At 36.1% G+C, this 26,912-nt stretch overlaps 1 protein-coding gene across 5 annotated transcripts in view; it reads left to right on the top strand.

The window, feature by feature from the left end:
* The window catches only part of CSMD3 (CUB and Sushi multiple domains 3), a 1,245,805-nt gene that overhangs the window by 960,324 nt on the left and 258,569 nt on the right, over window positions 1-26,912 (top strand). For all 5 annotated transcript variants that reach the window (XM_082720053.1, XM_082720054.1, XM_082720055.1 and 2 more), the window contains 3 exons: window positions 2,332-2,470; window positions 5,699-5,886; window positions 25,186-25,380. In XM_082720053.1, coding sequence (XP_082576179.1) covers window positions 2,332-2,470; window positions 5,699-5,886; window positions 25,186-25,380 — 522 coding nt within the window. The remainder of the gene's footprint in view (window positions 1-2,331; window positions 2,471-5,698; window positions 5,887-25,185; window positions 25,381-26,912) is intronic.

Below are 26,912 nucleotides of genomic sequence, written 5' to 3' on the forward strand. Positions count from 1 at the left end.
TCTACAGGCATCTCAAGAGTTAGATAAAAGGGATTTTTCTTGTATACAGTGGAGTATATAAGACTAGGAAGAACCAGGTATAGGGAAATGGGATGAAAGGGTGGCTCAGTCCATTAGTAGAGCAGAGAATGATGTCTTCCAAGCCCATCCTGTCCTCAGGAGGTATTGTGTGATGGCTCAAGAATGAGGGTGGATCAGAGTTCAGGGGCTCTGAGGAAGGATGGAAGCCTAACCAAAGTTTGGTTATGACCATGTTATTCTGATTAATGAGTATGAATTCAGCTAATCATTTGAGTTAAAGAACGGGAATCTATAGAGTCTTATCACAGGAAAATAAGGGGGTTTCTTTAAAGGATCCTACCTAAGACATGCTAAGTGAGTTTTATCTTAGTCATACAGGGAAGCTTGGTTCCTCACAGTAAGGCCATTTAACCAAACACAAAAGGGTGAAGGCATTTCTTCATCATTGGGTAAACCTCAACATTTTCAGTTGAAAAAAAAAAAAAGTGAAAATAAACTGGTCATAAGGAACTCTGTTTTATTTTTTGGATGAAAAATTTCTGAACATGTCTGTGGACAAACGGGATTAATCCAGAGAGACTGAAGGTGATAAATGAATTAAGATTCCAGAGAAGGAAGAGCGATTATGTGACCTGGTTGAGGGTATTATCCTTATTAATAGGAGGGAGTCTATACTCTCTGATTATAGAGAAAAATATTCAGGAGACACAAATTTGAAGAGGGAAAACTATAGAAAGATGACATATTTATGTCTAATCATTTGATAAAATCTACAAAGATGTGCAGATGATAGGTAAGCACTGGTGAATAAATTAAGTCTGAGCAAATAAATATCCTCAGTAGAGTAGGGGCTAAAGGCATCTACTGTCACTGAGATGCTGAGGTAAGGGTAGTGGAGGGGCATGCACTAGTGGAGGAGAAATGCACTAGCAAACATCCATAGTTTACATGGCAGATATTACCAAATTATAGTGATGATTTTGCATATCTATACTCAGGCAAAGAACAGAGATCTGCAATGTTGCTAGAACCAAAACTTTCCTTCTTCCAAAACTGGTTCGATGCTGTCAAAAGGATCTAAAAAGTCTGATAACTGAATGATAAAATTTATATGAGAAAACTATAATTTTAAAACTCAAATAAGAGAAGAATGTTGGTGTGCTGATTATATGTCTGAGATATCATGAGAACATGGTCTGAATCTTTCTCTCCTGTGTGTGTGTGTGTGTGTGTGTGTGTGTGTGTGTGTATTTATATCTCCACTGTCCCACTCTACCACTGGAGTCGTCCCTATCTTCATGGCTCTATTTTTTCTGAAGCTGCCAATTCTATATGATATATTATTTTCGATCATAAACTGTTAAACACAGACTTCAACAATAATCCCTTAAAGAATGTGTTCTTTGAATTTCCCTGACACGTTTTAGAACCTCTTCAGTGAAGTGTTACAGAAACCTTTGTTTGGGGCTGTAATAACTGTAGTATCTGTCTATTTTCATCAACAAGTCAGACAACTAGAATTTAGGGAGATGAAAACATGCAGTATAAGAGTGTTTTGTTGTACAGTGCTGTATGTTCACAGATAATTATCTATTCTCACTCATTCACTATTGTCAAAAAATCTTCCTCCATAAATACATTTTAAGAAGGTACCAGGGAAGACGTGAAAATGAGCCAAGTATCTCATGTCCCATTATTCTACTTATTATTAGAGATTTTGTTTTGTTTTGTTTTGTTTCTAACTTTTCCTCGCAAGCCTCATATTTGTTCTCAGCAACCATGGAAAAACCATCTGTACCCTTCTTCTCAATGCTTACCTTTTTTTTTTTTTTTTTAAGATTTTATTCACTTACTTGAGAGAGAGGGAGAGAGAAATAGAGCATGAGAGGGGAGAAGGTCAAAGGTCAAAGGAAAAGTAGACTCTCCGCTTAGCAGGGAGCCTGATATGGGACTTGATTCCCAGACTCCAGGATCAACTGGAGTCGAACCAACTGAGCCACCCAGGCACCCAATGCTTATCTTTTACATGAAACAAAGTAGTATTAGAAAAGGAGAGAAGTATATGTGTAATTTCTTCTTGTCTTTTGAAGCCAGTGAAGAAGATAAATTCAATGTAACTATGTACATATGTCTTTAATACCTTCATGGTCTTTCTTGAAAGACAATACAGTATTCTCAACCATCCAACACTAGAAAAAGTCAGATGTGTATGAAATCTTCTGAATTTTTTAGAGATGTGTTTACACAAATATTGATAGCTAATAAATTTTGTTCATCACTTAAGGGTTTGTTTGTTTGTTTAAATTAAAGCACCCTGTGGAGGCAATTTAACAGGATCTTCGGGCTTTATTCTTTCACCAAACTTCCCTCATCCATATCCTCATAGCAGGGACTGTGACTGGACCATCACCGTCAACACAGACTATGTTATCTCCTTGGCATTTATCAGGTGAGTTCTTGTACATTTCCACATTTTAAAAAAATCTTTTCTTGTCATTTTACCTTAGCATTTACACTAGGCAAAGTTTTTTTTCTTTTTTCTGTATATGATATTTTAATTAATTTTCATTAATTCCAGTACTAATACTTTGCAATCAGCAGTTTGTAGCCTTCTGTAATAGTACAGAGACCAGTGTAGTTTTGAAGGCTAGTGGGTGAGCCTCCTCACCAGATTTCAGTGTAGAGGAAGCATGCTAAAGGTCAAGTGGTTTATTGTCTTTCACGAAATGTGATCTCTTTATAACCTTTCCTCTCTCCTGTATTTATCATTGCAGCTTCAAAAAATTCAGTTTTTCCCAAACTTCAAGATGGAAAGGTCAATATTTCCAGGATATTTTTCTCCTATTTGTGTGCCACCCAAAATCTTTTTGTAGCAATCTCAATACCCCTATGTGCAACATTACCTTTCAGCTTGTGAAAACATTTATTCTACCTGTTATTTTTATGGTGATCTCATTAAGTCAAGCTAATGGAGAAGAGATGCATCATTCCCATATGATTTCTCAGCATAAGCTGTCTCATGATAGAGCTTTACATGGGAGTGTTCCAGAATTTACATTTGTCAGTTAGTAAGGTCAGTAGCTGGGTAAGTTTAGTAATGAAATAGCAGAGGATTCAGCTTCCTGTGTGGGAAAGAAGGTGGCTGACTTTGAGCTCAAACTCTGCCACCACATTCTGTGTTACCTTGAGATAGGTTATTTTTTGGAATAAACCTGTTTCTTCACATGGAACTTACAGCTATTGTCACAAAACCTGGTCTAACATTTTCCCTTAATATTTCAAGGGGAGGGGCTAGGAATCAGCAACTCAAAGAGTTCTTTAAGTAGAAAAGTTCCTAACCTTCAGTGTCCAAGATTGATCTGCTTGGCTCTAATAACACAATCCCTCCTGCTGGTGTGTTAAAGCTGCTTGGTATTTATGCAAAATATTAAGGTTCAATATGTACTCTTTTCCCTAATATATTGAAACCAGGTTTAAAAACAGTTTGAACTCATAAAAATTTATAAAAGTGCACATATGCAGACTTTTTATTTCTATAATTTGTAGTAATACATTGAGAATTGGTAGTAACAAAGTAACAGTAATGACAATGTTAGTTATATGCCAGGACCCAGCTATAAGACAACTTGCTGAGGTTATTATACTCATTTTTACAGTTGAAGAAATGGCAGTACAGACATTAGAAATGTCAATTTGAATAATATAGGCCTTAGTGGGCTTGCAGAATTATAGTAGTTAATAAATGAGTGGTGGAAGGCTGTATTAGATGAAACATGTGACCTAAATTTGATTTCCAGCTGTGTCATGTATTATGTGACCCTTGGGAGATCACTGACATTCAGGGCCTTCGTGTACTCATTGGGAAAATGGAAATTATAATCCCTTCCTTATACTACAGGATTATTGAGAAGACCAAGTTAATATTTATGAAATTGCCTTATAAAATAGAATGTACTATTAGAATGTACTCTACCTTTTTTTTTTTTTTTTTCAGGAGAAATAGTCATTACAGCTAAGATTTTGTTTTATTCTCATTTTTAAAGAAGTTACAAAGTAGTATTTTGAAGTACTTATTTAGGCCCAAACTAGAAATTAAAAACAAATGGGCTTCATTCCATTGTTAAATAGGCTTTTGGGTTTCTGAGGATAATACATACAGCTATATCATTTATAAAGCCCTTGCGTCTAGTGATTCTGCCAACAATGACCTAGGTAAGGTAGTTGTAATACTCATTAAATCTTAATGTTGAAAGAAAAGTAGTTCGGAAATATTGTGTTTTGACCCAGAAGAAGGGTAATAAGTAACAAAATAAGGCCTTATCTTTTGATTTTTCCTAAATTACACAAAAATTACCAAAATTTAGGCCTTACATTCCACCAAAAGATTTCAAGAGGAATTAACTGATTTAGCTTTAATGAAGATAGATATTGAATAAATTAAACAATAGAACAGTGTGGTGGTCCCCTAAATTTCTCATGTTATGAGGCACCTTATTTATTAAAAGTTTGGAAACCAGTCTTTCTTCACTGTTTATGCACAAGTAAACTACCTGGATTCCTGTCCTTTATACATACATAAGTAAAGACTTAGAAGTGTGGAAATTTAACCTCTATAAACTCAGTAGATTTGCAAAGAATATTTCTTACCTAACAAGTTTCTTATTTATATGCAAAGATGATGAAATTTGACAAGATAATTTTTTCACTGATCCATATTTAACAATTACAAGCTTTACTATTTTTTATTTAATATCATGAACTTTTTGACTTTCCTTAATGACCCAACTGAGTACATTCTTCTCTTTGCTACAGTATGAGCTAGGTAATAGACAAATGATCACATGTCTTATGCTTCTAAATATTTGTGTTCTGTAATCATTAGGGGACAAGTCTCATACTTTTGAAGGTTGTTAAGGCAAACCTGGAATATCAAAATATTGATTTGAATAATTTACATCCTGAAATGTCCTTATTTACACATTATTCAATTTTGACAAACAGGGTGTTGGTATGATTTCTCCTACATCAAGTTCTAAAAGAAGAAATTATATTTACTTTTGGGAAAAAAAGAACACCTAATACAATGTGCAGGAACCCATTTGAGTAATTTAAATGTGAATTTTGCATTTCAAACTTTTGCTTGAATTGGTTATGTAGAGTTGAATTTTAAACAGCAAATATGCTTGTAAATTTTGAAGTTCAAGTCAAATAATATCATTGACAAAAGAAAAAAGAGGTTGTGTTTTCATACTGCAAGACATCTGGATGAAAAATTTTTAAAATAGATGTCCTCCAGATTTTACGTATATAAAGTGCCTTATATGAGGATATGTAGCTACCAAGGGCAGAAGCAAGGCTTCAACGTATCTCTCTGACTCCAAACTCTGTACCCTTTCATTAGAAATTGCCTTACTATCAATGTATTCCCTGTAGACATAGTGATAACTTAGAAAATTTGAAAATATCAAGATGTCTTTTCTCTTTTCTATTGCTTTAGTATTCATATTCAATGTGTTGTTGCCAGGTAAATTTTCAACTTAGTTTACATTGCCAAAGTCTGTTATTTTTAAAGATATTGACTGAATAATATATGTGAGTATTGACTACTATACTTAACACCTTAGCAGTAATCATTCCAATTCTTTTTCTCTCCTTCTCCCTCTCTCTCTTTTTTCAGTTTTAGCATAGAACCTAACTATGACTTTCTCTATATATATGATGGACCAGACAGTAATAGCCCACTGATTGGAAGTTTTCAAGACAGCAAGTTACCAGAGAGAATAGAGAGCAGCTCCAATACTATGCATTTGGCTTTTCGGAGTGATGGATCTGTTAGTTACACTGGATTTCATTTAGAATATAAAGGTAAATGTGCACATTTGATTCCAGCAACATGATTTGGATTGTATTTTATACAGGAGAATAATTCTGCATTGGCCATTGTCAGTTGTCTGTGTATTTCTTAATGCAGACTACCTAGAGTTCATCTTATAAAAGGGCTCTCACTATAGACTTTTCCTATCAGTGAGAAGGAAATTAGCTTTTCCCAGATTACTACCAAAAGAAATGTATCAGGCAAACAAATTAGCAATTAGTACACTGTGGTAGTTGGCTAAAACCATAAAATATTAAAAAAAATTTTTTTTCAAGCTGAAGATTCATCTTTGTTTGGAGACTACTCTCAGTGATAAGGAGAATGAAGTATACTGATAATTACATTTCAGAAAAGGTCCAAAGATATTTGAATGTGTCAGTATTCAGAACAGGGAGAATAAAAAATACTGATAATAATAATATTTTAGAATATTTCTGCAAGCATTTAAATGAATTACAATGCTTTGGATGCTTATAAATACATTTTTCTTAACATTTTTGATTCTATTTATACATTTTTATTTTATTTATATATTTTATATATTTTTTATTCTATGACTATGAGGAAAAAATAGATCTTAGTTGTTTAAATCTAAAATTTATTTTTTCAATAACTGAGTTCCAAAAGGATATACTGATAATTTATCTCAAGTTATCAATTGAGTACTAAAAATACAATTTTAGATTGATTACCACTTGGCTTTTTATCATTATGAAATATTTTCAATAACTGAAGTTTATACTGAATAACAAGACAAACTCCCTAATATCTACATCCAACCTGACTAACCTTAAAATTGTGTCATATTTGCTTCAGATCTCTTTATTCCTATCTTAAGAGATATAATATTAAATATACAATTGAAACTCCTTTTGTATTTGCCATGGAACAGGGGGTATGTCTCTTTAGGTCTATCAAAAGAAGTAAGGATTAATTCCACAACTTGACATGGCATGGTTTAAGGAAGGTTTCCGTAGGGAAAGGGAAAACTCACAAATTAGCAATATATAGAGGCTTGGAATTCTCCAACAGTGCTAACAAAATTTGGGAATGCGTGCCAAGGCCATGCTATCTAGTGGATATAGACATGATGTGGATTTTATTACATTGGAAAGGCTGAGCCCTCTATGAGTCTCGTCTTACAGAGGAAAGTAAGAAAATGGCCTTGTCAGTGAAAGATTTTATAAGCTGCTTGATACCAGACAGTGAGGATTTGGGTTGCCAGCTATTTATTGGGGCTCTCTGCAAATACTCCAAGCCAGAGGACTCTGGAGAAGTTTAGGCCTTCTAACTATGGGTTAGGAAGTATTGGTCTTATGGAAGGTTGAACTTAGACACCATACCGATTTCTCCATGTGGAAGATTACATAGAGAGTAATACACCAGGCAGACAGGACCCAGTGAGCTGGCTATCTAGGCAAACCATTATGAATATTCTACTATAACTTTGTTTTACCACTATAACTTTAAGGTAGCTATGAGGAAGGTAGAGTACCCCCTTCTTATCCTTCTTCAAAATTGTCTTGATGTCTCTTAACCTTTTTAACTTCTATTTTGATTTTAGAATTACGTTCTCTCTGCTTGTTGAATTTAATGGGGACTGCATTGTATTTATTAATTATTTAGAAGGATGTATGATATTTAATCTTTTCATCTATTATAATGACATATCTCTCAGTTTACTCATACCTTCCTCATTGTTCTTCAGTAATAGTTTATAATTTTCTTTATAAATCTTTCACATCTCAATCTTAAATGTCTTGTAGTTTCCATTATAACTAATCATGTCTTTATTAGATTTTACTGGTTGTTGCTAATACCTGGATTTTTGTAATTACTTAGTCTCTAGGAAACTGGCTTAACTTTCATTAGTTATCATAATTTTTCTATGGACTTTTTTGGATTTTCTATGCCAGCAATGTCAGTTCTGCTTTTTTTCACTTTGTTTCATTTTTCTAATCTATATGCTCCCCAACCCCTCACTCCCTTGGTTTAATGATCAGGATGAGAAATTCAGTACCACATCAAATTAAAACAGTGATGGTCATTGTTCTGTCATTACTGATTTTTTTTTTTTTTTTGGTCATTACTGATTTTAAAGAGAATGCATCTAATGTATTATCTCTGAGTATAATATTTACTCTTCGTTGGCTAATGTTAATAAGGCTAACATTTTTTTGACTCATTGTTTTCGGGGACATTTCAAGGTTATTTACATATAAAAATCATTTACCTCTATGAGTGTAGAAGTTTTCGCACAACAGTGTTAATTAATTGGCTCAATCATGTGGCAGAGCTAAGATTTGATTCAGAGTAGACTCCAGAATCGAGATTCTTATCCAAAATGTTACACTATCTAGGTATATATTTTGTCAATTTTAAGAAGTTCCCTTCCATTCCTGATTTACTAAAAATTGCTTAATCATAATGGGATTTAATTTTATCAACTTCAGGATGCCTGGGTGGCTTAGTTGGTTAAGCCTCTGCCTTCGGCTCAGGTCATGATCCCGGGGTCCTGGAATCCAGTCCCATATTGAGCTCATTGCTCAGCAAGGAGCCTGCCTCTCTCTCTGCTTGCTTCTCCCCCTGTTTGTGGTCTCTCTCTCTCTGACAAATAAATAAAATCTTAAAAAGAAATTGTCAACTGCTTTTTCATCAGCTATTGAAAATATTATAAGGTTTTCCTTTGTGAAACTCTTAATTTGGTGGATTTTATTATACTTTTTCTAAAATTAGAACATCTTCACATTCATAGGATAAAAGTGATTTCTTTTTTTTGTTTGTTTTTATTATACTTTGCTGATTTCAGTACACTAAAATATTGAATTTTTGTAATTATGGTATATATTGCTATGGGCTTATTACCAAGGATTAAAAATTCATTATCTTGGATCTCTTACCATGAAGTTAGTCTATAATTTTCCTTCCTTATAATTATCTTTTTCTGGTTTTGATCAAGATTATGCAAACCCCTAACTTTGGGAGCATTCTTATTTTTCTAGAAATAGTTTGTATAAGATAGGAATCATTTGTTTCTTAAACATTTGCTATAAATTCCCTGTAAAAAGAGGGACTTGGTGATTTGATACAGTAGAATCTTAGTGGTTATATATCCATCCAGGTTTTCTACTTTATCCTAGTTTTTTTTTTTTAAGATTTTATTTATTAATTTGACAGGGAGAGATCACAAGTAGGCAGAGAGGCAGGCAGAGAGAGAGAGGGGGAAGCAGGCTCCCCGCTGAGAGAGAGCCTGATGTGGGGCTTGATCCCAGGACCCTGAGATCATGATCCAAGCCGAAGGCAGAGGCTTAACCCGCTGAGCCATCCAGGCATCCCTATCCTGGATTTTTGAAAGTCTGTTGTCTATTATTTTCATCCCTCCAAGCTTTCAACTTTAGTGGGATAAACATATTTGCAGTATTTTCTTACTTTATTTGGTGTTGTATGTTTTTATTAACATTGCTTAGTATGTGTGCTAATATTGCTTTTATTCATAGTATTTATTCCCTTCTATTCTCTCTGATGCTTTACGTTTTTTCTAGTTTATTGAAATCAATACTTAACTTATTAATATTCAGATCGTTGTCTTCTAATATGAACTTCTGTGGCTATAATTTTTTTAAGTATTACTTTACCTGATTTGCAAAAATTTAAAAGTGTAGAGCTTCATTAGTAATCATTCTAAACTTGTCCTAATACACTGCATTATAATTTTTTTTTCTGCTTACCAGCTACTTAGAAATAGTGTCAGTTATTATCTACCTATACTTAATGATACATTTTCAATTTACTTACACTGTCATAAAAGGTGTATGATTCCAATTCCTGGGCATGACTGCTGGATGGCCTGTGGTATGGGCAATTATTATGCCTGTCCCTGTGTGCCAGGCAAGAAGAGCACCATTTAATTGATGGGTGAAGGTTTTTATATATATCCATTAAATTAAGCTCTTTAATTGTATTTCTCAAATATTTATATCCTCACTGTTTTTTAAAAAATTACCTTGGTTGAGCAATCTTGGACATATTATTGTAATTCTTTTTTTTTTTTTCCTTTAAACTTTGACCATTTTTGTTTTACATATTATGGAAACTTATTTTGGGGTACATAGGAATTATACTTTTCTTTTCTTTACTGGTACATTTAATTTACTTCATTTATATTTATTTGCCTTTTAGATCTTATTTTGTGCTTTCTACTCCTTTTTTCTTTTCTTTTTTTAAAAGATTTATTTATTTATTTATTTGACAGAGAGAAATCACAAGTAGATGGAGAGGCAGGCAGAGAGAGAGAAAGGGAAGCAGGCTCCCCGCTGAGCCGAGAGCCCGATGTGGGACTCGATCCCAGAACCCCGAGATCATGACCTGAGCCGAAGGCAGCAGCCCAACCCACTGAGCAACCCAGGCACCCTATACTCCTTTTTTCTGTAATTTCATTTTTTTTTCTTCTCTCAAAGATCCATATAATCACCAGATACTTTCTTGTTTTTTTGCATGCTTTTTTACCATATGCACCCCGATTTACTCCACTAACTCCCCACACATACACTGAAATACGGGTTCTTAAGAGCAAGAACTCTGTTATTCACTGCTGTACAATTAGTGTCTTACAATAATGCCTACACATGACTGTGTGCTAATTATTTGATTGGTTTTGAGCAGCTACAAGAGGTATTTTCTCTTTTAAATCAAGTCACAATTAGAGACATAAACTAATAACGTTGGAATGTAAGAAATCTTGGAGATACATTTCTGTCCTGCATTTTATAAAGATAACTTGGCTCCTTAATAATATCTTCTTGTTGGGACGCCTGGGTGGCTCAGTTGGTTAAGCAGCTGCCTTCGGCTCAGGTCATGATCCCAGCGTCCTGGGATCGAGTCCCACATCGGGCTCCTTGCTCAGCAGGGAGCCTGCTTCTCCCTCTGCCTCTGCCTGCCATTCTGTCTGCCTGTGCTTGCTCTCTTCCTCTCTCTGATAAATAAATAAAATCTTTAAAAAAAAAAAATATCTTCTTGTATCTACAAGCTAATAGGTTTCTAAATAAGACCTATTGGAAGGGAAAAGAAAAAGGAGAGGAAAGAGGGAAAAAGAAAGGAGAGGAGAGGAGAGGAGTGGGGAGAGAGGAAAGAAGGAAGGAAGCAGGCAAGGAAAGAAAAAAGAGAAAAACGTAAGCCAGTCAGTACAGATAGGTCCTATTGTAAAACATTTCCAGAGGTCATGAGGAGAAAAGATACCGGAAAAATGCCGCCAATTCTACGATGCTCGAATGCTGGAATCGATGGTACTGATCAATTCCAGCATTAAGTCTTATGAAAACTGGAATTGACCTCACAGTACTTCCTCTACCTAACATCCCAGACAGCCATTCCTAAATCCATGTAGTTAAGCACTTGAGATAAAACCTACTCTCTCCATTTTTCTTAGCTAACTGTATGTGCATTCCTATTTCCCAGCTTGATCCATTTCCATGTCCCATTATTTCAAAAACCTATGATTTATGCTGCCTTAGGAAAAGGGCCACAAATGCAAATTTTTTAAAAGATGAAACTGTTCATTATGTACCTACTCTATTCTAGGTACAATGATCAGCTCTTTTTTTTTTTTTTTTAAAGATTTTATTTATTTATTTGACAGAGAGAGATCACAGGTAGGTAGAGAGGCTGGTTCAGAGAGAGAGAGAGAGAGGGAAGCAGGCTCCCCGCCGAGCAGAGAGCCCGATGTGGGACTCGATCCCAGGACCCTGAGATCATGACCCCAGCCGAAGGCAGCGGCTTAACCCACTGAGCCACCCAGGCGCCCCTGATCAGCTCTTTTTAATGAATTATCTCTATCCTTCCTGTGAGCGGGCACACTTATAAATGCAACAAAAATACTAAACAACAGAATTAGGTGATAAATATTGCTATGCCTATTTTACAAATGATATGACTAAGGATCAGATTATTAAAAAGAGTTAAAGGAATTGACAAATTATTTTTATTAACATATAATGTATTATTTGCCCCAGGGGTACAGGTCTGTGAATCATCAGGCTTACACATTTTACAGCACTCACCATAGTATATACCCTCCCCAATGTCCATAACCCAGCCACCCTATCCCTACCCCCACCACCCAGAAACCTTCAGTTTGTTTCTTTTTTTTTTTTTTTTTTAAAGATTTTATTGGGACGCCTGGGTGGCTCAGTTGGTTAAGCAGCTGCCTTCGGCTCAGGTCATGATCCCAGCATCCTGGGATCGAGTCCCACATCGGGCTCCTTGCTCGGCAGGGAGCCTGCTTCTCCCTCTGCCTCTGCCTGCCATTCCGTCTGCCTGTGCTCACTCTCTCTCTCTCTCTCTGATGAATAAATAAAAAAATCTTTAAAAAAAAAAGATTTTATTTATTTATTTGACAGAGAGAGATCACAAGCAGACAAACAGGCAGGCAGAGAGAGGGAGAGGAGGAAGCAGGCTCCCTGCAGAGCAGAGAGCCCAATGCGGGACTCGATCTCGAAGGCAGCGGCTTAACCCACTGAGCCACCCAGGTGCCCTTCAGTTTGTTTCTTGAGATTAAGAGTCTCTTAGGGTTTGTCTCCCTCTCGAATCCATCTTGCTTCATTTTTTTCCTTCCCTAACCCCCCACTACCCTCCCCTGCCTCTCAAATTCCTCATATCAGAGAGATGACATAAGTTATTATTACTACTAAGAATAAAGGCAAATAAAAATATAAAAGTACAGAGAGAAAATCATAATCAATCATGCCATGAATTCAGTCTTTCTCCCTGGACCCTACAATTACTCCCCACCATGCTCAGCTACTACACCAATACCCACTTACACACAATTCCATGAAGTCTTATTTTTATACTCTGAAGAGTATTTCTTTCTGATGTTAGTATAGAGTTTGTGACACTCCCTCAATCCAACCTAATTAATTCTCTGGAGTGATCCTCACAGTTTTCATCCATGGGGAGTTTCCATTCCTCACTTTAGGATCTCCAGGGTCTGCCTTTTTCACCAGCCTCCCTATGTTTCTTATCCTATTTCAAAAAAAAAAAAAAAAAAGTTACCACTTTAATTGTCTAGTTTATTAGAGCTAATAAAGTGGTCCTTATGCCTATTTCTGCCATAGAGTGACGCCTTAGAATTTTCGTATAATGTGTATCCCCCAAATAAACTGACATATGCATTGAGGCTCTCTATAGTAAAAAGTTTTCCCTTGTCATTTATAATACATGCCCTTTACCATCACTTGAACACGTGCTGTTGGCACTGAAAAGTAAAGCTTTTAGTCTTGACTCATTCTAAACACATGTTTTTAGTAGACCTTTAATTTAAAAGCAACACCTCCATCTATTAGAGCTCACACCAGATTATAGTTACAACTGCTTGGGTTCAGATCTTTCCATTTCCCCCTTGAAGATGGATACTGAAACTCATTTTTATTTGTGTGCAAATAAACAGAACTTGTGCAATGAACCAATGCTGTTTTTGAACATTATAAAAACACAGGCCTGCTAACATGGATTCTGGAAGGAATAGTACTTTACACTTACGTAAACAGAATTGTGGATATGCTTTTATTTTGTAGACAATAGTAAACTGGAGCAGAGAAGTCGAAGTTTGGGGCCGAAGGGGAGATATTGGGCTAATTTTAAAACAATATCTCCACAAAGAGTTTAAATCAGGCCTAGTTTCCTCTGTAATTTCAGTGAGATACAATATTAACAAATTTACAGTGGAATAATATTTAGAGTTTAAAAAGTGCTCTCATTTGCATTGTTTTAATTTTAATATTATTTTAATATTAAGACCATTTGAGATTATGATGTTAGTAAGTACGATTTAAGTATTCATAATTATAACATTTATACAAATGACTCATATAGTAGTAATATTTGTATTCTTTTAACAAAATATATTGATTCTGATGGAGAGAGAATATACACAGTTTTGTGCTGCTGAAGGGGACCTCTTGGCAGCTGGTGCTTTAGCTGGCAGGGGATACCAATTCATAGACACCAATATGTACAGCGGAAGACTTATGACCAGTTGTTTATATATGGTGTAAGTTAGCCACCTGCTCCAAGAACCTTAACAGTCTCATAAATTACATTCTAAATTAACATACCAATTTAAGTTAAGATATATTTTTTTCACAGAACAACTTATTACATTGCAATGTTACCCTCAGGTGTTCTGGGGGCAATCATTTAATTTCCATTGCAGAAATACTTTCCAAAATAAAAGAGATACATGTATGGCTTATCCTTATTCTCTAAAGTACCTTGGACATCTGGCCTTAGATGAACTCTTACACTTACAATAGGGAGGCCTCTTAGGACTGGTTATGATCAGATGAGGGAAATATAATGCATATACATTTGAAGGGTGCTTAGTTCTTAGTTGCTGAATTCATGCTAGCTGGTATATACCCATGCACACATTTCCACTGTCTTGGAAATAACAGGCAGGTGGATATTATATACTCTGGTCATCCTTCAAAACCAAAAATAACACATAACTACTTTTGATTATACACAGACACATTATTCATAATAATGGTCCCTTCATGACCATACAGCATTATGTGGGAACAAATTTTGAAGTAAACATCCCCCCTTTTTAAAAGATTTTATTTATTTGTTTTTGAGAGACAGAAAGATCACAAGTAGGCAGAGCAGCAGGCAGAAGGAGAAGCAGGCTCCGCACTGTGTGGGGAGTCAGATGTGGGGCTCTATCCTAGGATCCTGGGATCATGACCTGAACCCAAGGCAGATGCTTAACAAACTGAGCCACGCAGTTGCCCTAAAGTAATCTCCTTTTTAAAATAAAAATATTATGGTTCTTCTTCTCTTAGAAAAAAAAAATGTATTTATAAATCAGTCATTACCTGTGAATTCAACAAATAGAATTATCACCATGTCTTGTGCAAACTATGATAAAAGAAATTTCATAGTGTTAGAGATAGGCCATATTATCTCAACACCTGTCTATTTTCAGGAACAAAGTAGAAATAAGCATAGTAAAGCTTTCATTTTTCCAACAGAATCTTCAAGGCATAGTTTATAGCTTTCTAATGCCACTTTTTTTTTTTTTTCATTAAAATAAGCATGTAGGAAACTTTAATTACCTGTAGAAAAATTCTGAAAAATAAATGCTTTTAAAAATTTCTGTAGGGGTGCCTGGGTGGCTCAATGGGTTGGGCCTCTGCCTTCAGCTCAGGTCATGATCTCCGGGTTCTGGGATCGAGTCCTGCATCAGACTCTCTGCTTGGCGGGGAGCCTGCTTCTTTCTCTCTCTCTCTGCTTGACTCTCTGCCTACTTGTGATCTCTCTCTGTCAAATAAATAAATAAAATCTTTAAAAAAATTTTTCTTTAAAAACCATGTGTAAGGGGCGCCTGGGTGGCTCAGTGGATTAAGCCTCTGCCTTCAGTTTATGTCATGATCCCAGGATCCTGGGATCGAGTCCCACATCAGACTCTCTGCTCAGCAGAGAGCCTGCTTCCATGTCTCTCTCTGCCTGTCTCTCTGCCTACTTGTGATCCCTCTCTCTCTCTCTCTGTCAAATAAATAAATAAAATATCCAAAAAAAAAAAAAAACCCTATAGATAAGACATGTTTTATTGCTTATGCTTACTTCTGTCTTGCAGCAGACATCTTATATGCTCTATTTGGAGAACAGAAGGCAAGGAGTCTTTTGCTGAGGATCCATTCAGTAGGCAAACTACTATGAAAGCAAATAAACTTAATTACTCATAAAAATAATACTATCAACCTGTCTGCCTCACAATTTTTTTTCAAAAATGCAAATCTCCTTTCCATCTATTGCCTAGACCTTTGCATAAAGATTCTCTAGGTGTTTCCAAAATTTCCCGATAATTGCTATGGCAGACCTGGAAGTTAGGGCAGTATTATTCATAGAAAACTATTCACCAAGGATCTAATGTAGTATATAAACACAATAATGAGATAGATGACACCTCTCAAAATGAGGCTAGCAATATAAAATTGTGGCAGAAGCAACATATTTCACTTATTAGCCATATTTCCCTTTCTTCAAAAAGTAAGACATTTGCAATATAGATTCACAGATAAGTCACTGAAACTATAGGGAAAACCTTAAAGAAGGAAAAAGCAAACTTTTCAAACAATTCATCACTTGCTAAAGAGATTTCAATTCTTCCTTTTCCCTCAAGGGACTTTGCTCAGTTTCACAAAGGCCAGCTGTAAATGCTAGGTTTCTGTTCTGCCTAACAGTTATGTTGTGTTCACCTGCTTCTTTAAGGAAAGGCTCAATGTGCAGTTTTCCTTTCTAGAATAAACAATCCAACTCCTGCCACACTGAAGTCTCATTCTTAGTCACCAAATTGAGTATTCACGCTGCGGGTTCTTTCTGGAAAATGGTATTGTGTGCATAATCTACTTACCAAGGAAGAAATAAAGTTTGTTGGATTGAGAAGTGCTTTTAATCGTGAATTCTGAATACTATGTAGGGTGCAAATTTCATGTATGTGCATCTGTGCATGTGCACTTGGAAGATGATCAAATAACTTAGCTTTGGATTGAAACTCAGGTTGACCCGACTTGCACACATATCCCCTTCATGCACTTTGTCTCTCTTTCAGCTGGTCCGCTCATTTCTCTCTTGATGCTCAGCTTAGATATCAATTCTTCAGGAAGATTCCTGACTGATTCCCCTTATGCCATAATCAAAAAAGTTACAAGCACTTATTTAATATAATTAATAAATTGTAAATGCCATGTTGGCCAGAATACATTCTGATTGTCCACAGCCTTATTTCCAGTTATTTGGGTAGTGTGGGCTCTTAAGTACTTACTGGAAAAAAAAGAAGGAAGGAAGGAAAGCAGAACTTCTTTCCTCTGATAATTATTAAAATCATTTAAATATTTAGCTCTGCCATTTCCTCTTTAGTTGAGTTGGGAGAAATCTTGTATAGTATTCTTTCTAAAGCACAAATTTCACATTTCCTATGAATGTTGAAGTACATTGAACTCTGTAAATTTTTATGAATGGAAGAAATATATATTCCTACTGCTTTAATTAATCAGAGTTGGATATATTCCAATAAAATAATTTATTAAGATATTGCTGATTTAAATCCCACTGATTCCATGAGTCATGTGCAGAAATACACCTACCTTCTAGCTTCCTATGAACATAAAATAAATTCTAATGTAGAAAATCACATTTGTTATCCTGAACTTGTGATGTCCCTTACATTTTTGTACTATTTCTTAAGGAATCTATAATAGTAATAAGATGGAAATATTAAAGCATTGCCTAGATCTGTTAACAAATGGTTTGTTTTAGAGCTTATTCCCCAAAATGAATGAACAGATTTTTCGGTTTCTCTATGTATTTTCAAAATGTTCTGTCATTCTCTTTATAAACATATAATGTATTTTTAGCACCAGGGGTACAGGTCTGTGAATCGCCAGGTTTACACACTTCACAGAACTCACCACAGTACACACACACCCCAATGTCCATAATCCCACTACCCTCTACCAAACCCCAGCAACCCTAAGTTTGTTCTGTGAGATTAAGAGTCTCTTATGGTTTGTCTCCTTCTCAATCCCATCTTGTTTCATTTATTCTTTTCATATCCCCTTAACTCCTCATATTGCATCTCCACTTCCTCATATCAGGGAGATCATATGATAGCTGTCTTTCTCCGCTTGACTTATTTTGCTAAGCATAATACCCTCTAGTTCCATCAACATCATCGCAAATGGCAAGTTCTCATTTCTTTAGATGGCTGCATAGTGTTCCATTGTATAAATATACCACATCTTCTTTATCCATTCCTCTGTTGTTGGACTTCCAGGTTCTTTCCATAGTTTGGCTATTGTGGACATTGCTGCTATAAACATTCGGGTGCACATGCCCCTTCGGATCACTACATTTGTATCTTTAGGGTAAATACCCAGTAGTGCAATTGCTGGGTCATAGAGTAGCTCTATTTTCAACTTTTTGAGGAAACTCCATGCTGTTTTCCAGAGTGGCTGTGTCAGCTTGCATTACCACCAACAGTGTAGGAGGGTTCCCCTTTCTCCGCATCCTCGCCAGCATCTGTAATTGTTAATTTTAGCCGTTCTGATTGGTGTGAGGTGGTATCTCATTGTGGTTTTGATTTGTATTTTCCTGATGCCGAGTGATGTGGAACACTTTTTCATGTGTCTGTTGGCCATCTGGATGTCTTCTTTGCAGAAATGTCTGTTCATGTCCTCTACCCGTTTCTTGATTGAATTATGTGTTCTTTGGGTGTTGAGTTTGCTAAGCTCTTTATAGATTTTGGATATTAGCCCTTTATCTGGTATGTCATTTACAAATATCTTCTCCCATTCTGTCAGTTGTCTTTTGGTTTTGTTGACTCCTTCCTTTGCTGTACAAAAGCTTTTGATCTTGATGAAATCCAAATAGTTCATTTTTGCCCTTGCTTCCCTTGCCTTTGAAGATGTTCCTAGGAAGAAGTTGCTGTGGCTGAGGTCGAAGAGGTTGCTGCCTGTGCTCTTCTCAAGGATTTTGATGGATTCCTTTCTCACATTGAGGTCCTTCATCCATGTTGAGTCTATTTTCATGTGTGGTTTAAGGAAATGGTCCAATTTCATTTTTCTGCCTGTGGCTGTCCATTTTCCCAACACCATTTGTTGAACAGAAGGTCTTTTTTCCATTGGACATTCTTTCCTGCTTTGTCGAAGATTAGTTGACCAAAGAGTTGAGGGTCTATTTCTGGGCTCTCTATTCTATCCAATTGATCTATGTGTCTGTTTTTGTGCCAGCACGGTACTGTCTTGATGATGACAGCTTTGTAATAAAGCTTGAAGTCTGGAACCATGATGCCACCAACTTTGGCTTTCTTTTTCAACATTCCTCTGACTATCAGGGTCTTTCCTGGTTCCATATAAATTTTAGGATTATTTGTTCTATTTCTTTGAAAAAAAATGGATGGGACTTGATAGGGATTTCATTAAATGTGTAGATTGCTTTAGGTAGCATAGACATTTTCACAATATTTGTTCTTCCAATCCATGATCATGGAACATTTTTCCATTTCTTTGTGTCTTCCTCAATTTCATTCAAGAGTACTATTTATAGTTTTCTGAGTGTAGATTCTTTGCCTCTTTGGTTAAGTTTATTCCTAAGTATCTTATGGTTTGGGGTGCAATTGTAAATGGGATTGACTCCTTAATCTCTATTTCTTCTGTCTTGTTGTTGGTGTAAAGAAATGCAACGGAGTTCTGTGCATTGATTTTTATATCCTGACACTTTACTGAATTCTTGTACAAGTTCTAGCAGGTTTGGATTAGAGTCTTTTGGGTTTTCCACAAATAGTATCATATCATCTGCAAAGAGTGATAGTTTGTCTTCTTTGCCGAATTGGATGCCGTTAATTTCTTTTTGTTGTCTGATTGCCAAGGTTAGGACTTCTAGTACTATGTTGAATAGCAATGGTGATAATGGACATCCCTGCCGTGTTCCTGACCTTAGCGGAAAAGCTTTCAGTTTTTCTCCATTGACAATGATATTTGCGGTGGGTTTTTCATAGATGGCTTTGATAATATTGAGGTATGTGCCTTCTATCCCTACACTGTGAAGAGACTTGATCAGGAAGAGATGCTGTTACTTTGTCAAATGCTTTTTCAGCATCTATTGAGAGTATCATATGGTTCTTGTTCTTTCTTTTATTAATGTGTTGTATCACATTGATTGATTTGTGGATATTGAACCAACCTTGCAGCCCTGGAATAAATTCCACTTGGTCATGTTGAATAATCCTTTTAATGTACTGTTGAATCCTATTGGCTAGTATTTTGGTGAGAATTTTCGCACCTGTGTTCATCAAGGATATTGGTCTGTTATTCTCTTTATTGATGGGATCCTTGTCTGGTTTTGGGATCAAGGTGATGCTGGCCTCATAATATGAGTTTGGCAGTTTTCCTTCCATTTCTATTTTTTGCAACAATTTCAGAAGAATAGAAATTAATTCTTTAAATGTTTAGTAGAATTCCCCTGGGAAGCCGTCTGGCCCTGGGCTTTTGTTTGCTTGGAGATTTTTGATGACTGCTTCAATCTACTTCCTGGTTATGGGTCTGTTCAGGTTTTCTATTTCTTCCTGGTTCAGTTGTGGTAGTTTATATGTCTCTAAGAATGCATCCATTTCTTCCAGATTGTCAAATTTGTTGGTGTAGAGTTGCTCATAGTATGTTCTTACAATTGTTTATATTTCTTTGGTGTTTGTTGTGATCTCTCCTCTTTCATTCATGATTTTATTTATTTGGGTCCTTTCTCTTTTCTTTTTGATAAGTCTGGCCATGGGTTTATCAACCTTATTAATTTTTTCAAAGAACTAGCTCCTAGTTTCGTTGATTTGTTCTATTGTTTTTTGGTTTCTATTTCATTGATTTCTGCTCTGATCTTTATGATTTCTCTTCTCCTGCTGGGTTTAGGCTTTCTTTGTTGTTCTTTCTACAGTTCCTTTAGGTGTAGGGTTAGGTTGTATATTTGAGACCTTTCTTGTTTCTTGAGAAAGGTTTGTATCACTATATATTTTCCTCTCAGGACTGCCTTTGCTGTGTACCACAGATTTTGAACCATTGTGTTTTCATTATCATTTGTTTCCATGAAGTTTTTCAATTCTTCTTTAATTTCCTGGTTGGCTCATTCATTCTTTAGAAGGGTGCTGTTTAGTCTCCATGTATTTGGGTTCTTTCCAAATTTCTTCTTATGATTGAGTTCTAGCTTTACAGCATTGTGGTCTGAAAATATGCAGGGAATGATCCCAATCTTTTTCGGATGAGGCCTGATTTATGACCCAGAATTTGATCTATTCTGGAGAATGTTCCGTGTGCACTAGAGAAGAATGTTTATTCTGTTGCTTTGGGATGGAATGTTCTGAATATATCTGTGATGTCCATCTGGTCCAATGTGTCATTTAAGACCCTGATTTCCTTGTTGATCTTTTGCTTGAATGATCAGTCCATTTTGGTGAGGGGAGTGTTAAAGTCCCCACTATTATTGTATTATTGTCGATGTGTTTCTTTGATTTTGTCATTAATTGATTTTTATAGTTGGCTGCTCCCATGATAGGAGCATAAATATTTAAAATTGTTAGAGCTCCTTGTTGAACAGACCCTTTGAGTATGATATAGTGTCCTTCCTCATCTCTTATTATAGTCTTTGGCTTAAAATCTAATTGATCTGATAGAAGAATTGCCACCCCAGCTTTCTTCTGATGTCCATTAGCATGATAAATTGTTTTCCACCCCCTCACTTTAAATCTCAGGTGTCTTAGGGTCTAAAATGAATTTCTTATAGGCAGCAATTTGATGTGGTTTTTTTTTTTTTTTTTTAATCCATTCTGATACCCTGTGTCTTTTGATTGGGGCATTTCGCCCATTTACATTCAGGGTAACTATTGAGAGATATGAATTTAGTACCACTGTATTGCTTGTAAAGTGACTGTTACTGTATATTGTCTCTGTTCCTTTCTGGTCTACTATTTTAGGGTCTCTCTTTGCTTAGAGGACCCCTTTCAATCTTTCCTGTAGAGCTGGTTTAGTGTTTGCAAATTCTTTCAGATTTTGTTTGTCCTAGAAGCTTTTTATCTCTCTTTCTATTTTCAATGGTAACTTAGCTGGGTATAGTATTCTTGGCTGCATGTTTTTCTTGTTAGTGCTCTGAATATATCATGCCAGTTCTTTCTGGCCTACCAGGTCTCTGTGGATAAGTCCACTGCCAATCTAATAATTTTACCATTGTATGTTACAGACTTCTTTTCCCGGGCTGCTCTCAGGATTTTCTCTTTGTTGCTAAGACTTGTAAATTTTACTATTAGGTGTCAGGCTGTGGACCTATTCTTATTGATTTTGAGGGTTGTTCTCTGTACCTCCTGGATTTTGATGCTTCTTCCCTTTGCCATATTAGGGAAATTCTCTACAATAATTCTCTCCAATAATTCTTTCTGCTCCCGTCTCTCTTTCTTCTTCTTCTGGAATCCGAATTATTCTAATGTTTTTTCATCTTATGGTGTCCCTTATCTCTCTAATTCTCCCCTCATGGACCAGTGGTTGTTTGTCTCTCTTTTGCTCAGCTTCTTTCTTCTCTGTCATTTGGTCTTCTATGTCACAAATTCTTTCTTCTGCCTCGTTTATCCTAGCAGTAAGAGCTTCCATTTATTTATTGCACCTCATTAATACCTTTTTTTATTTCAACTTGGTTAGATTTTAGTTCTTTTATTTCTCCAGAAAAGGCTTTTATTTCTCTGGAGAGGGTTTCTCTAATATCTTCCATGCCTTTTTCGAGACCAGCCAGAACCTTGAGAATCGTCATTCTGAACTCTAGATCTGACATATTACCAATGTCTGTATTGATTAGGCCCCTAGCCTTCATTACTACCTCTTGTTCTTTCTTTTGTGGTGAGTTTATCTGCCTTGTCATTTTGTCCAGATAAGAATATATGAAGGAGCAAATAAAATACTAAAAGGGCAGCACAGACCCCAGGAAAATGTGCTTTAACCAAATCAGAAGAGAACCCAAATCATGGGGGGAAGAAAGGGGATAAAAAGAAGTTCAGAAAAAAAAATTAGAAAAAGAAAACAAATAAAGAAAAATATATAAAAAAGAATATATATATTATTTTGTATATATATATATATACATATATATATGTATATATATTAGACTGGTGACTAGAACGGGGTCACCCACTTAATTTTGGGAGTATTTTGGTCTCTTAGAAGAAACAACCTCCCAAAATTTTAAAGAATGATAAACATATATAAGGGTAAACAGAATGAAGCGATGGAATATGCCTATAAAGATGAAAAAAATTTTTTTTTAATTTCTAAAAAGGAGTTGATGAGTAAGTTGGTTGGAAGAATAAAGAAAAAAAGTAGAGAGAATTTGCTCAGGCTGGAGACTAGAACAAGCCCGGAGCAAGATATAGGGTACATTTTCATCTATTAAAAGTAGTTGTATCCCAAATTTTTTAGAAGAAAAAACCCTATGTGTATACAAAAAATAAAGTTAGATGCAATGAAGGATAAAATTTGACTATAATAATGAAGGTTCAAAAAGATTTTTATTATTTTTTTATGAAAGGTATTGTTAAGATAAACTAGTTAAAAAACGTTATATGATGAAAGGGTAAAAGTTAAAAAAAAACAGAAGAAAAAAATAAAATTAAAAGAAAAATTAATTAACTGCAAGACTAAAGAATCATGGGGAGAAAGCCATGAATTCCATGGTTTGCTTTCTCCTCCTCTGGTTTCTGCTGTTCTCCTTGGGAAGTGAACTTGGTCTTGGCTGGATTTCTTGTTGATCTTCTGGAGGGTGGGCCTGTTGTAGTGATTCTCAAGTATCTCTGCCCATGGCGGAATTGCACCACCCTTACCAGAGGCCAGGCTAAGTAATGCACTCGGGTTCACTCTCAGGAGCTTTTGTTCCCTGAATGCTCTCTGTAGAGTTCTGGAGGACGGGAATGAAAATGGCAGCTTCCCATTCTCCAGCCCAGAGGAGCCGAGAGCTCGGGGTCCCACTCCTCAGTGCGCCCTCAGAGAAAAGCATTCAATCACTCCTGTCTCCCTCGCCTCCGGCCGTGTTCCAACCTCACCCAGCCTGTGACCAAACATCTCTGTCTTTGCCACACGGCTCCGCCTGGAGTCTCCAAACCCCACAGATCCCTGAGCTCTCCCAGGGGGTGTCTCCCCGGATCTTGTGGAGACTTCACTCACAGAGCAGTGGCCTGTGCCATGGATTACAGTTCAAGGTAACCCCGAGTTGAGAGCTCACTCCTCAGCTCTGTCTCTGTAGGCAGCTTCCCCACTCTAATACCTGCAAGCTCTGTGACACTCAAGACACCCTCAATCTTTCTGTGACCCTGCAGGATGTGGGGCCACGCTGACCCCGCATGGGCTTCACCCCAGTTTAGCCTCTAGAGCGATGTCCCACAGTGGAGCAGACTTTTAAAAGTTTTGATTTTGTGCACTGTTGCACTGCCACTTGCCGGGAGCTGGCCCCTCCCACCGAGGTCTATCTTCCCGTTGCTTTGGATTCAATCCTCTGCTGGTCCTACCTTTCAGAAAGTGGTCAATTTTCTGTTTCTAGAATTGTTGCTCTTCTTCTCTTTGATCTCTTGTTGGATTTGTAGGTGTTTGCAATGGTTTGATAAGCTATCTAGCTGATCTCCTGCTCCCTGATGTCATCTCAGCCTGCTACTTCTCCGCCATCTTGACTCTTCCTTCCTGTCACTCTCTTTAGTTCACTATCTGGGCACACAGAAAACTTTTAGTTCCTTCACTGTGAATGGATTTAATATTCAATGTGTCTGTTAGTGTTAGCTGTAAAAGTACTTGACTTTTGGATGCCTAGGTGGCTCAGTCAGTTAAGCATCTGTCTTTGGCTCAGATCATAACCCCAGGGTCCTTGGATGGAGTCCTGCATAGGGCTCCTTCCTCAGCAGGGAGCCTGCTACTTCCTCTGCCTGCCATTTTCCCTCCTTGTATGCTCTTTTGCACACTCTCTCTCTTCCTTTCTGACAGATAAATAAATGGAATCTTAAAAATAAATAGGTAAATAAATGTACTTGACTTTAGCATAAACTCTCTATCCCAAGAGATCATGGTCTGCATATCATAAAAATTTTGCTACTGTTTGATAATGGGAAGACCTATGATAGAAAGAGGGGACTGACTAGAAGAGATGGATCACAAGAAATGATTTCAGGGCAGAGAAAAGTGTCTTTTACTTTACTCCCAGTGGTAAAATGAACTGAGCTCAACATAGGCAGTAGTATCATTTCCCAGTTCAGTCACATGGAATGAGTGTACATTATTTGGGAGAAGAGCTTTATTTATTTATTTATTCATTATTGTTTTTGATATTCCATGATTCATTGTCTGCGTATAACACACAGTGCTCCATGCAATGCATAAAGCAATATTAAATAAGTAAGCCCTTCTTTTGTAAAATATTTTGAAATATTTATGCATGGGTTATAGCACATAACAGTATATAACAAACTCTAAAACCCTATGTTTGTACATTAGATGCTAATATTAATGAGAAGACCAATGAAAAATTTTATATTCTTACTCATTAATATGAATTAGCAAAATATCAGGTATGATTATGGGCTACTTTGTACTTTGAGCCCTCAAACAGTAACAGAAAGGATTCTGGTACTTTCCCATCTGTTTAGAAGTATACATAAAGAAATATTAAAGGATTCAAAGAAAATAGCATCCTAAAACAATTCATTTTATATCAACACTGTTTTTCAGCAAAACTTCGAGAATCCTGCTTTGATCCAGGCAATATAATGAATGGCACCAGACTTGGAATGGATTATAAATTAGGGTCAACAGTCACCTATTATTGTGATGCTGGTTATGTTCTTCAAGGTTATTCGACACTCACCTGCATCATGGGAGATGATGGAAGACCTGGATGGAATAGAGCCTTACCAAGTTGTCATGGTAAGAACTTTTTTTTTTTTTTTTTTTTGCTGAGTTTTTATTATTAGACAGAACCAGAATCATTTAAAGCCATTTCTATATTTTTAAAAATCAATCATTTTACATTCAAGCTACAAGTATAAAATAGACCATAAAGCCAGAGACTTTATCAAGGATATTTAAATTGGATTCATTAACGAAATGGTTTTGGAAAAGTGCTTATATTTCCAGGTGTCTCTAAAGCACTTCACACATTATTGTAAGTGAGCTCTCTGAGAATAAGGGTATTGCTGTTCTATTCTATGTTCAGGACTTAGAGGAGTGCCTGAAAAGATTAGGTGCTCAGAAGATATTGGTTGAGTAAATGAAGAATGAACACACTGAAAGTGACATTTCAATAAAATAGAGAAATGCAGAGATTTAAATATTATCAAGAACATGTGAGAAATCTTTATCCAAACTACACATTTTTTCCTAAAAATTAAGGTTGACTATAAGTGAATACCATGTTGAACCTGTTGAGGCAGCTCTAGCAGAGAGGGAAGACTCAAACACACAGTAAAATGGAGGAAAACCTAAAATTAGTTTCAGTAACAAAATACCAGACATGTAAGTTAGCATTTCTCTTACCATATCTGCCACAGCTATAGGAGGCCAGGGCATCAGATGCAATTTGATGCAGGAAATGACAGTGATCATAGCCAAGGAAAGGCTGCTGATCTTTAAAAAAAAAAAAAAAAATTAGGAAAAATATATTCAATGATACTGTTTTTGAGATTAAGGCAGTTACTGAGGAGGCACCAGAAACAGAGACATCACCCTCACATAGGGTGTGGAATTTGCTAAGCATTTAGCCATAGTAAATGAACAGCCCATTCAGAATTCTGAAAAGTCTGTCCAGTGAACTCAAGAGGGGAAACTGTAGGAGTCCCCAGCTAACAGTGATGAGATTCATGAATATATATTTCTGGATAAATAGCAAGAGGATTTTCCAAAACAAAGACCAGTTTGCCAGTTCATGGAACTAGTGACCTATGGCCTATCCAAAACCCATATCTGAATGTTAAGTATGAAATCCAACACAGTGGTTTAAAAATTTCTCTAATGAAAAACAGGACATTCTAAAATAAAGCAATGTATAATTCAGTTGTGGACCATGGACATTTTTATTTCAAGCTTTTGAAGGTGGATTTTGTAACTAAATAAAATAATGTTGCATGTTGAAAAATCATACACTTGCCTGCAACTCTACAAGGACAGAGATATAGTGGGGAAAAAAAAAAAAAACAGTTCAGTAAGGAGAGAGAAACAATGATATCACTGTGGAAAGTTACCACAGGCTTTGTAGTCAGCTGAATGATCCTAATGCATTGTACAAAATTGACATGAAGATGATATCATCTAGGGAAGATTTTCCAAATTATGGGTCACCACCATTGAGTCATAAAACCCAATCATTGGGTTATGACCAACATTTTTATAATTGATATAATATTGAATAAAATAAAATAATTAAAATAAAACAAAAGATAAATATATTAAAAAAGAAAAAT

The sequence above is a fragment of the Mustela nivalis genome (genome assembly GCF_964662115.1).
Source record: "Mustela nivalis genome assembly, chromosome: 2".
Lineage (NCBI taxonomy): Eukaryota > Metazoa > Chordata > Mammalia > Carnivora > Mustelidae > Mustela > Mustela nivalis.